This window comes from Helicoverpa zea, chromosome 9 (assembly GCF_022581195.2).
Source record: "Helicoverpa zea isolate HzStark_Cry1AcR chromosome 9, ilHelZeax1.1, whole genome shotgun sequence".
Taxonomy (NCBI): Eukaryota; Metazoa; Arthropoda; class Insecta; order Lepidoptera; family Noctuidae; genus Helicoverpa; species Helicoverpa zea.
This window is the reverse complement of record NC_061460.1, coordinates 3412714-3426074: the sequence shown is the minus strand read 5'-3', so window position 1 is coordinate 3426074 and position 13361 is coordinate 3412714. Positions and strand designations below refer to the sequence as shown.

The 13361-nt window shown below is 35.8% G+C and overlaps 1 protein-coding gene across 1 annotated transcript in view; it reads left to right on the top strand.

Annotated features, from left to right (window-relative positions):
* The window catches only part of LOC124632986 (ras-related protein Rac1), a 32189-nt gene extending 19328 nt beyond the window's left edge, over positions 1-12861 (top strand). Inside the window, exons 2-6 of the mRNA XM_047168042.1 lie at positions 5686-5757; positions 6428-6608; positions 7273-7407; positions 9320-9501; positions 9975-12861. Coding sequence (XP_047023998.1) covers positions 5686-5757; positions 6428-6608; positions 7273-7407; positions 9320-9475 — 544 coding nt within the window. The 3' untranslated portion in view covers positions 9476-9501; positions 9975-12861. The remainder of the gene's footprint in view (positions 1-5685; positions 5758-6427; positions 6609-7272; positions 7408-9319; positions 9502-9974) is intronic.
* The last annotated feature ends 500 nt before the right edge of the window (positions 12862-13361 follow it).

The following is a 13361-nucleotide window of genomic DNA, read 5'->3' as shown; positions in this document are numbered from 1 at the left end:
TTTAAACTAAACCACTGATTCACAGAAAACCGACAAACAGCAAGTTCTAGATTTAATGACGTTAATAAATAGAAAGAGTTTCATCGTCAAAATAAACGCCAAACTAAATCAACGATAGTGAAAAATAGATTCTCTTTCTAATGAATAGTTTCTTGTAAATAAAAGAGCAAAGATCGTCTGAGTCAGCTGTGCCAACGAAACATGCAACTGCCTATGCGTCATACTATACTACTTTGTTTTATAAGGAAGTATATCTGTTATTTGTATCGTGGCATAGTTAATGAGTTCATACGACAAAACGTAGGTCAATCACTACCTTACTTAGATGTGTGGTTGGTAATAACCCGTACTAACATTCATAAAAAGATTTATACAAAAGAAAATTTCCCGTTATGTATTTCTGTTTCAATTCATATTTTTATATCATCACCAGGAATTTAAAATACCTAGACTTTCAGTCAAACAAGGATATTTGCAGACGTGATGATAATGCATGTACGGGGAGGGGACATACATTGTCGTCATATAGTCTCCATATTGGATTCCCCTCACGCATTCCTGTACTAATACCATGAAATGTTCGTTGCAATCAACCTCTAGTATTATCGGCACAGGTATTTTACTCGCACCCTGGAAAAGTATTACCAGAGAGAGTCCTTTCTTTTACCAAATGGATGGAATATCTTTTAGCTTGGGAAAAATGCAGTATGGTTTTCCATCATCTTATCATGCTTTCAAATACTTGAAAACTTAAAACAGTACCAGATATGGTTTTATGCTGAATATTATTATGTAGTGAAAACATTTTAGTCGACGCTTCTAAGCGTTGAGGTAAAACCGCAATTTTGAATGAAGCAACGCGAAATGCTAAGACTTCTACGTAGCAAAAACTTAAACAGTTTTGAAGAATCTCAAAACCACAAGACGTGAGATCTAAAACAACTGCGTTGATGCTATCACAACTGTGCTTGGAAGCTACAAAACACTTGTCTCAACTAACCGTTTTACTAGGAAAACATTGAGAAACGAAACGAAGGCTATCTTAACGTCATCGTTACAAAAAATACTATTTGCTACACTTCCGATTCAGAATTAAGTGGAAGAATGTTTCTATACGCGTCATTCCAGTGAAACACGATTTAATCTTTCTCAATAATAATAAATCTGAATACGTTTCATGTGTGTGTAAACTAACTGTCGCCATAAAATCTTGAAGCTATCCAATACTTCAAACTCATTTACAGTCCCTTCACTGTGAGTGAAAACATGACAACGTTATAATATTCCCGTCTAGACAGATAAAATACAATATTTCTCGGTCGGCCATTACGATGAATGACTTCACGTATTTATACAGTCATAAGTCGTTAGATACCCAGTTTATTTATAAAGTTCGAGTAAGTCTCCCGCGGTGTTTTGATTTCGCGACAGCCCTACACTTCACCTCAAGTAACTCGACTTCGTTTCGATATGAAACTCATATTTTCGTGCGGGATTATCCTTGCAAATTTTCTGTAATACAGGAAATTGTGTCAGATTCTGAAGGCTTCGTGCTTCCTCGCTTTCGTGCCTACCGTAGTATTATTTGTTGGAATGAACGCCGTTTTTTCGGTCTGTTGCACGTAACTAGTTTCTATGATATTGGCAACGGAGAATTCGCAATGACCTTACCTCGAGTTATCTAATTTTGAATTCAGCAATTCAAACATACGTAAAGCGCTATTATTTCACAACGGAAACAATGACTCCCGGGTGAGTTAAAGCGATAATTAAGCGAGTTCCACACATGGTTAACGTGTCACCAGCTACGTATAATGGAACACGTGTTTTAAACGATTCATGACGTTATCTGTCGACCAGTGGCTGCTTTGAGAGAAACAGAAGCAAGTCAGTAGTGTGGGAGAGACTAATCTACTCGGTCATAGCTACTACCATATTTAATTCGACATTCTTACTCAATATGCTCTCTCTCGATGTCTTTAGAATAAAACAGTCTAAACTATTTAAACTGAAGCTGTAGAATTGTCTACTTCTGCTGCAATAGAGCACAGAGATATCAACAAAACCGGGCAAAATAGAAAGATGAATTCCCAGAGGGTGAATTCCAAACCGATGAATCTAGAGATCCGTAGGAATCAAAAAACATCCACATCCATACCCAAGGACCCATTGTGGAAGGTAACAAAAGAACTATCACTGATACAACCACATAATGTTACGTCTATTTTACAAATACATGAGCCCGAGACCGGAAAGATTAATTCGATTGTCACTTCGCCCCAGTTTTGACAAACTACTCGTTGAGTCGAGAGAGGCGAGAAAACAAACACCGATATTTCAGCCGAGGCGACGACGTCCCGCGGTCATTATTTGGGGGAAAAAATTGTACGAAATAAATCTTGACACAGCAAACACTTCTATTTACCGTATAATGTTTGCTTTCTTAACCTTCGTTGAGTCATGGATGATGAGTCAGTCCCGAAGCGATATTATCGAATCGTTATGCGAGTATTGACGCATCGCGTTCATTTGTTTGATATCGTGTCATGTTCTTTGTGATGTTTTGGGACTAAAGTTTTGTTGTTTTAATTATACCATCTACAATTGTTTCCTGTGCGTAAACGTGAGTTGGCGTTGATGAGTCTTGTTATAAGTCAAAACAGAACTTTAATCGTAAGCAATCAAGTTTGATTGTAAATTGCTTTCAATCGTCAGCGAGCAGCCGTAGTACGTAGTGGTATATGTTAATCAAGCGAAGCTAATGCTAATATTAAAGATTTTGTTTTAAAGTTGTTGAAACACCGCATCGTCTGGCCCTGAAAATGCGTCACCTTTCGCCATAAATCTTAACTCAGCCATTGATTCAGATAACGTCTATCAAATGCTGATAGGAATCTTCTAGAATAATGTAAATACAGCAAAATGTTCTTTATTTCTGTCATGACATTTAATGAATCATACGGATATGGCAATAGTGATTTATTTTTCTTTTTCTATTCGTCGGTGACTATACTTCGGCCGTTCAGAGAATGCGTTCCTGACACCTATCAGTTAGTCACGACTAGTGATGGGCACAACATAACACTGAGTTCGTTACCGTTCCTTCAAAATGAACCGCCGCATTATTTTAAGATTATTTTCGTTTTAAATTGGCGGAATCATTTGTTTTATATTTTAGTTATTTAAGTGGAAACCAAAAAAAGGTAATATTCATATAATAAAATTGTTTTATTTATTCTTTGTTACAAGTACATTGAATTGAATGTGCGAACAGAATATTAATCAGACTCCGATTTGCTTGAGGAGGTGGTGTCTTCATCATCATCTTCGCCTACATGTATAATTATATTATTATCAATAACAGAATCAATCCTGATATCTCGGTCTAACAAAAGCCGGGTAATCAAATAAAAACAGATCGAAAACACTTGAAAAACGTGGTCTATGCGCACGAAACGACAACGGACGACTGTTTTAGCGTCACAAAATGGCGGCCCATAACGCCATTTGGGGTTACCATTTTTAATCTAAGTATAAAAATGCGGTTTGGTCATAGTTTTATTTTTATATTTCATAAACGTTATAATTAAGTCTTATAGTCCATTATTTTCCAATTCTTAAAAAGAAAATCAAAACGTATTATTTTATATTATAACAGATTACGATACTTGCCTGTTATTTTTAGCACAGCACTACAAAATATAAACCGCTGACATAACCTTGTAATAGCGCAGTATAGATTTAGAAAAATATTGTTTACCAAGTTATTTGACACTCAGTTTGGCACAAAATTATAACATTCATTGATTATTGATATAATAATGTTGTTTTAATGCTCCTCAATTGTTAAAACGGTAAACAACCAGCAAAAATATTTTTATCGTAACTGCAACGCCATTGCAAAGTTACGTCGTCAGTTCAATCGCGACGTGTCAGGAACGCATTCTCTGAATGGCCGAACTATAACAGTCTCAAGTCAGATGTTCCCATGTTGAGTATTTCCTTCATGCAGGTTGTTATGCAACGTGATTCATTTGTGGAATGAAGAGCGATCGCTGTAGAGATGCGTACGCTCGGGTCGAGGGTTATGGGCGGTCAGTCGATGATTGTTCCTTCTTTATATTTGTTAGGGTTTACACTGGTGCATTCTTCTTTGTTATTTTTTGTGGCCATGGGTAAATTCAATAGAGTTTCGATTATAATTAATGACGATAACACGACTCTTAACTAGGCTAGTTATGACGTTTACATAAGTCGAGATCGTTATCATTTGCAGCTATGTAATTGGAGCAAATAAAGAAATTGAAACTACTCGGTTAGATAGCCTACGATGCAAAAAAATCACAACATTAACCAATGATCTGCATATTAAAAACAAAAACGAGTTTATCGACATCGACATTCCCTAGCCAGGAGTATCTGACAGGATGTCGTGCTCGACGATACGAGGGCGGAATATTAGCCATCGTTATTACACGACCAATTTATGTTGTGCACTTGTGACCTCTAGACGTGGCCGAGAATAGAGGACAACGCAGTGTTGTTTAAAACAGAGGGTTTATATTTATACAAGGTGTTGATTTGCATTTGTGCCATAGTTTAGGAGGAGGACATACAATACGTAAATAATCGATTGGAATTACAGTAGATGGGAAATAACTAATATGCACTGCTTTTTTGTCATTGTAATGTCGTGGTATTTCCGAAGTAATCCAATTTTATGAATGAAATTTATGAGTGATCGTTGTGTATGCTTTGTGTTTGCGTTTGTGTGAGGGTACAGCACGGTTTTAACACCAGTAACATACGCGCCATGTTTAAATAAGGCTAGATGACATTTACGGAATTCCGAAAAAAAATTAAAGAAAAAATATTACGTACCAATTTTTTTATTGATTTGGGTCGAGAATCATTAGCATAATTACCTCCTTGAATATGGCACGGATGCAAATCACCAGCTTGTATATGTATGTATGCACGCGGGGTATACTGTAGGTGGCGAAAATAGTGTGAGCTATTTATACCGGTGTTACACCAGATACTATTATTGTTCTGCGGTATTTATAATCTGAATTATGATACTGACTAACTGGATTGTAATTTTAATGCTGTTATATTGTACTTTTATTACTGTTTGCCTAATAAATGTTGCGCTGTATGTACATTTACAGTTTACACTAAATCCTTTAATAGCTTCGACGCGCTCAAACAAACATTTTAAACTAACAATGTTCTATGTTCCACCTCGATTTTATAAAATATGCATCATAAAACTAGATTTTTTGTGTTTTTTGCTGTGGCAAGCGCATGGTGTCCACTTATCACATCCTTCATCCTTAGCACGCAAGAACGTGCTCAAGTGTTGTTTTTTCTTTGGGTCAGTGTAATGCTACACTGCCTTATAATTTTTAAATTACAAAGAAAATCACGAACGGCCCATGAATTTAAACCGAGCGTATTAATTTAAATTCTATGCTCCTTATGTAAAAATAAATTAAAATTCAAAATGAGGTTGCAGTTTCCGCATAAACTTTTTGTTGGCCTTTGTTCCTCTTTATAATCTGTCCTATTAGCGAGATTTATTATGACAGCTGTATCAACGGAATTGGAACTCGAAACTTTATATCTGACTTTCTTTCTGTCAGTGGGAGCTATGTTTAATGTTTTTCTTTTCTTTGTCTACAGTGCCGTCGGTAAAACATGCCTGCTCATCAGTTACACCACAAATGCCTTCCCAGGAGAGTACATACCCACAGTGTAAGTACCTACAAATTATTGGACTTCAAAACAAACATAATTATTCGCTCGTTAACTATGTTTACCTTAGGGCTGATTGTTCAATCATCAGTTAACCTCTATCTGAGGAATAAATATGGCGGTTTGACATATCTTCTATACAAAAGCTGTCAAAACTTCAAACTTATTCGTCAGATAAAAGTTATCTGGTGATTGAAAAATCAGCCCTTAATCAAACAAAATGTAACGAGATGAGTATACTTTATAGTTGTTTGACCCATTTCGAGCTCAATCCAGAGCTTTATGAATTAATCCGTCAGACAACGGTCCAATTTCACTCGGTTGTTGTGATATTTGCATTACTAAAAGCTTTTCAAGTTTCTGCTGCAACAGAAAATATATCTTGCATTAATTATCTGTGATACAATTGGCATTGAAACTGTTGTAATTTGAATTAAGAATAGTTCATCTCTTGTTGTGTTTTTTTTTTTTTGCATCAATGCCATTGCCAATCAATGCAAAGTCTTATTTTATGTCAAGAACATTCAAACAGATTTTAATTAGTTTTTCTGATGAAGCATCCTTATGAAAACCGTGACCCAAATTGAGACAGTTTAATAAATCTAACATCAAAGCAAGTTTACCTTCAATATTAAAATTAAAACCTATTTATTTGTGACCTTTTTCATAGATTTGACAACTATTCGGCGAACGTGATGGTAGATGGCAAGCCAATCAACCTGGGTCTATGGGATACGGCTGGTCAGGAAGATTACGATAGGCTGCGACCACTGTCCTACCCACAGACCGATGTGTTCCTTATATGCTTCTCGCTTGTCAACCCAGCGTCGTTCGAAAACGTTCGGGCTAAGGTATGTAGCTGCTGGAGTGATATTTTGTTATAACATCTTATTCTTTGGTTTGGAGAAGTGCATATTATGTGTAAGCCTGTGTGCATGGTTTTTATGGGCAAGAGTTTCCACTGAATACAGATTTTTTGTTTTGAATCTTCTCTATGGAATAATACAAGCCTCGTAATTTTATACTCGTTATCTATATGTCAAAGCTTCACTATGTAGGAAGTCGTAAAATCTCGACTTGATAACAGAGAAAATATGATTATGTTACTGTGAGTTTACAAAGAACACTCCTTCTTTATACTCGACTTGATTGATGTCGCCAATTCAATATGTGTTTCTAAGAAATTACTCGTATCTGCGCGATAAATTCTCTCAGTTGGATTTCCTGATTGCGAAATTGACTTGGGGTTCAAAACGTAGGAGCATTTATGACAAACTCTTTTGGACTCGCTTCAATTAGTACCAAATACCTTCACAAGCCGGCTATGTGAAAAAGAGATACTGACTATAGCATACTTGGTTCATTTAAATATCCATGAATAGCTTCTAACCAGAGCATCATGTATCACCATAAGTTTCTAGTCCAGAATCCAGAACATCTTCTTTATTTAAAGTCGTTTAAAATAACACTGTGTTAAAAACAGACTCATATAACTCTTTTTTCCAAACATTCCAGTGGTTCCCCGAAGTGAGGCATCACTGCCCGTCAACACCCATCATCCTGGTCGGCACCAAGCTCGATCTCCGCGAAGACAAGGACACCATTGAGAAGCTGAAGGACAAGAAACTCGCGCCTATCACCTACACACAGGTAGGTTTTATGAGACTACAGATATATTTTAGTCAGCGGGGCCCAGCAGGGCTAAGGCCTGCCGGGGCTGCGGATTGTTCGAAAGAGTTACCACGGCCCCGGCACATAAAAGGCCTACGACGGAACACGAGGGTTTTTAGTCAGTAAAAGTCTGACACTCCCTCACCGCTGCTAACCCACAGCGAAAGGGTCATTTGATGATTTTTGTCGTCGTTAAAAAAAATATATATATTTTAGTACTAAATTGTTGAGGAAACCAGGAATTGATGACCACTGGTTTCTACAGTCTTCTTCGAAAATATAACTAAACAACCCTTATGGTGGCCAGCCGAGTCCGTAGTTCTGTGTTCGGGTATTATTGGAGAGGCAGTGGACAAGTTTTCAGAAGCTTGAATGCCTCAAATACTCAAAAGTGTCTACTAGCTCTCCAGCAAAAGATATTTTAGAGGTAGAACAGGTATTCAGGAAGCACCTATGGCTCAGAATTTCGTATTGGATAGCTATGAAAATAATTCGAACTTTAGCAGAATATCATACAATTTACCTTTGATTGATACCTCACTACGTAAACTAAACCTCACAGAACGTGCGTCTGACAGTTGACGTATTCTCGTAACCGCTAGAGCCGGCACATACGAGGGAGAACCAAGAGCAATTTTCACTGTGAAACTGTTCTCGACTTTGTTCTCATGGAAGTTAAATGTAACATAGTCTAACTCAACTGTGACATAAAGAGTAAACTTTAATATTATTTCAATGAGAATAGTAACCTCCTCCTCTTTTCTAGAAGCCAGACAATCTGACAACCAGTCTTCAAAGTCATAAATCTTATAAAATTCAAACATTAACATAGGGTTTACCAGGGTAACTGGTCTGATAAAGTCAGACAGGCTGTCATCATATTATGTAAAAAGGTGGTATTTTGCGGCCATTTATTTATATTTTAAGCCGACCCCAATATAGTTGGGATCTGGGCAGTTCATGATGAAGTACCTCCATAGTTTCACTGTGAAGTATTATACTTTACACTGAGCTCAGTAAATGTGCACCGTTCGCTAGTTATATTCGAGGTGGGAAGCAAGCTGCCCGCAGCCAGGATATTGCAAATTTACGCGTCTGTATTACAACTACTATTGTCGAGAGTTCCTGCATTGTGCACTGGAATGTACCAATTTATTTCTTGATTGATAGTACTGAGTATGTACTCTTAAAGTTTATTTATACCTGTGGTTTATTCTTGCTTAAGGAAGTATAAACCACAAGCTTTACCACCACCTTTAATATAAGCTAGTATTAAAACTCTCCACCTTCTTTAAGCTGTGCCCTATAGGGTCCATATTGTCACTAATCTAAATGTACCACCTGTTATAACATATGGAATGCTAATAAAGAATTGAGTATTGAGTATAGTCGGGAGTTGTTATAACCACTTCTTGTGTATGATAGTTGGTTTTTGCGAAATAGTTTATGACCGTACCAGTTTGGACTAATTTGGGTAAAATTCTAAAATGGCTACTTCAGCCGCGCCAATAATGGAATGCCGATTGTATGATATCTACTCGGCGTTTGTTTTTAGGTTTACAAAACGGTGGCACATGTCTATATTATTTATATTAATTTCTTGTAGTAAGATCTATTGGGCCAATCCATATAAGACCACCTGTACCAATATTATTAAGCTGAAGAGTTTTGGTTATTGTTTTAACGCGCTTAATCTCAGGAGAAAACCAATGGACCGATTTAGAAAATTCTTTCAATCTTACACAGCCCATTTATTCAGAAAGTTCCCACGAGAATGAGAGAAACTAATTTGTCTGTTACTGCCTTTTTACTGTCCCACTGCTGGGCACAGGCCTCCTCTCACACGGAGAAGGATTGAGCGTTAATAGTAATGTTTTTTTTGCGTGTCCAGGGTCTCGGCATGTCGAAAGAGATCAGCGCGGTGAAGTACCTGGAGTGCTCGGCGCTGACGCAGAAGGGCCTGAAGACGGTGTTCGACGAGGCGATCCGAGCCGTCCTCTGTCCCGTGCAGCCGATCAAGCCGCGGCGGAAGTGTACGCTGCTTTAAGGATTTGTGTACCACTGTCAGATAAGGTATGGAAACTTTTTGGTGGTCATTTTTCGTGTGCCGATATCGGTGTTATTAATTTGACTTTAGAATGGCATTCAAATATGCTAGCCTCTAAAGCGAATGTGAATCAAAGTAAATTAGTTTCATGAGTCAAATGATTGTGAACGAGGATACTGTTTGAATTTGCAGAAGCCATTTGTGAAGCTTTAATTGAATCATTTTTGTATTTTCGAAAAGTTCTTATTGTGCAATTGGTGATAAAATACATTTCAAGAAAAATCTAGAACGCTATAATTATTTATCTTACTTTTAGGGCCGATTATACAATCGCCGCATAACTTTTATCTGAAGAATATGTTTGACGTTTTGGCAGCTTTTGTATGGAAAATATGTCAAACCGTTGTATTTATTTCTCAGATAGAAGTTTCTGATGTTTAAAAAATTGACCCTTAATTAAATAAAATATTTATTTATCCAGTTTTTATTTTCTCCACAGATAGCGTAGTACAGACGTCGATGCCAGTGTATACAGCATAGCTTACAATAGAGCGCACCAACATCAGTATAAATGTGCATAAACACACGCTCTATAACTGAATGGACTGCAATAAATGCATACATAGATGTTAATTTTTACTGTTAAAGTACGCATTATTAATTAATTAATATGTAACGTGGGTTGGTGTGAGTGAGGTCCGTTTAATGTATAACGCTTTTTTATATCGACCGGGTATTCTTGTCACTGGCAGTTTGTATGCTGCAAAGAGGTTTACCTATGCCTAGCTTTGAATATTGTCTATGGACGTCACTGGAATCTTTTTTCAAATGTTCTTTTTGTGAATCATGTGCCACTATGTTCTTTATTGGTTATTATTTGTACACTATTTCACATTATACCACCGCCTGTCAGTGACTGTTAGGTAATCCGAGTTCTAACTCATATTTGGGTGCTTTACTAAAATCTAGAACATCGCTATTACGAAAGTGTAATTACATTCCTACATCTATGATAATTTCGGGTACAAATTGTTTAAACATACTTCACCGTCGCTACTGAGCGGTTGTTTTAAAAATGGAATTGTTGAAATTTGTGTTTGCCAGAGATTATATTTTTCGATTTATTATTGCTTTTTATTTGTTTCCACATTGTTGTATATCAGTGTTGGTCGACTCTTGCTCGTATACATTTTCGTCCTTATTTCTATTGCGTTAAAGTTCAATTTGTATACGAGTTACAACGTCGGCTAGGATAGTGGCGTAATAAGTACAGCATTCGTTCGTAAGGAAATGGTTAATCATAAAAGTTTCGTATTCATTGTATATTTAATTAATAAAAAAGGTTATATGTACCCATGTATGATGTAAACTGTATTTCGTTTTAATACGCTACGCAGATTCCAGTATAAATTGACTTCGATGTGATTTGTAGGTTAATAATGTCTTAAATAAGAACCCACTGTACTGTACAAAACTTTGAACCCGAGCACACAATCCTGCATTTAATAATTGGTAACTTTAACGTCAAGTAACTCATGCTGAAGTCGACTTTCATTGGAGTCGGAAACTAAATGAACGGTCATTTAGTCAATAATATGCCATTTCATGAAAATATAGCTACTACATTTTAGCAAACCGTGGACGATGCAATTTTAATCTTAATGTTACGACCATAAGTGCTAAATTGCAGTAACTATATTAAGACATTTCTTGCGTATTATTTCTCTAAATCGGCTAAAAGCTTAAGAGTATAAACGCGTGAATGGTCAATACTTAGATACATATCGTTGGTAAAGTGTAGCTATGCTATCGTGACGTCTTTGTAATACTAGCGGCGATAGTTCTGCGATTTTCAACCTTATTCTTATGTGTTAAGTATCAATTTGCACTGAGTAAAGAAAAAATCTTTGCTAGATTGGAATTTTGAGTGTTGTGGTTAAAATTGCAGAACTAGGGCCGCTAGCGCAGTTTTCAATAAGCAACAAGATTGTATCGCAATTGTTTAGTCTTCTAGGGCTAATGTAAAATACCGCACAACTACTTTTAGCATTACCCGACCGAGTTGAGATGGACATAACTCTTTCTACGACCTCTAGCTCGCTCACCATCTCAATTCGGCCGCATTACTGTCACGGGAGGCATTTTTCGCTAAAATGTGATAAACGGGTTTAGGCTCTAATTGACTATCTAGACATTTTTCACGGCCTCTAGATATGGGACGCTTTTTTTACCTTATACGCCTAACTTCACGATTGTCGTAGTCTCTACAGATCGTTTCTTTAGTAAATAAAAATGGCACTAAGTTAATTACTGTCTAAATCCACTCCTAAAATATAAATGTTATAATAAGAAAGCAGTACATGTAAGTTTGTGTTAAGTGTGCAATTGTTGTTGCTTGTCACCGAACGCGGCACGCTGTTTATAAACTAGTGGCCATAGAGTTTTATTCATTTAAAAAAGTTATTTTACTTACGAGTTTTCTCTACCGTTTCTAAATTTAAAAAAGCTCGAACAATTGCACAGAACATCCCTAGCAGTAAGATTTTAATGTATGTATTGTTCAGATGCAAATATTTAGAAGAATCAGCATGTAAATACCGGTAATTTAGTATTAAAGTATACAAAAACTAAAATACACACGCCATTTTCTTTGGTGTAACATTTTTTATACTAGATCCATTTTTCCACATCTGATGCTAATTGAAAAATAAATAGTTTCCACTGTGTAGTTTTATGTATTCATGTATTGTAATGCGTTTATGGTTGAATGGACTAACTATATTATGTCTAGTTATAAAATATATAATTTAAATAATAGGTCAACAATATAATATACCTGTTGAGGCAGCGATAGGACGAGATCGAATCAAATGATATTTTTTAAACTTGAAACAGATAAGATACTATTATTTTGTCAAGAAATATAACGATAAATATTTGTCGATATTTTTCATAATGGAGACGAGTCAATATATCTGCTATGACTATATCAAATGCACGAAAATCTTAAAACAATTGACTGGGTTCTTATAAAAACTTGAATTGAATTTATTTAGTAAATCTAGTAGATCCGTTAGTCCAAATTTTCCATTTATTATAATTATATAATTTGTATTTGTAGTGTATGTTAGACGCGTTTATTTGTATTGATGTTATGTTGTCATCTTGTTGTATTGTTGGTAGTCACGTATGCCATGTACTGCATTTGCTTTCATTTAAATAACAGCTTGTATAATATTATTTTTATACAAAATTGTATATGTATAGATATGCGCTGTGTCTATAATTCGATTGATATGATAGTTAGATAACGCTCTCGAGTAATTCTTCCAAATATTGTAAAGCCTCTGAATAATTCAAAATATATTTATATTAACTGTTCAAAATAATGTGTTTTATTTATGTATCCTATTGTATATGTAGACTTCTTACTATAAGACAGTATTTCTTTCTGTACAAAAATATTAATGAATATAATTTAACCTTGTACAAAGAATTGCAGTAGATAAAACAATCATAGATCTCTGTACTCACTTACTCAGTGGTACCTACTATAAACAGCTCAAATGATAAAAATTACGCCTTAATTATTACCTTAGCAACAGATATCAAACTTGGGCAAAGATAAAAAATAGTGAAAGAAAACAACTATTGTATCTAAGCGCAAGGCAAGGATGACTCGACATGTCGACATATTCGCGTTTATTGATAGCAGTGAACTAGGAAAATTAAAGATAGTTTTAAAATAAAAAAATTTGGTACACATCAGCCAACTGCATATTGCACTAAACGAAACAGCTGAATTGAAGGTCTTATGAACCTCTCAGCTGAACCAATAACGAACCTAAAAATGGACACATTATGTGACCAATATCTAAACAAATGC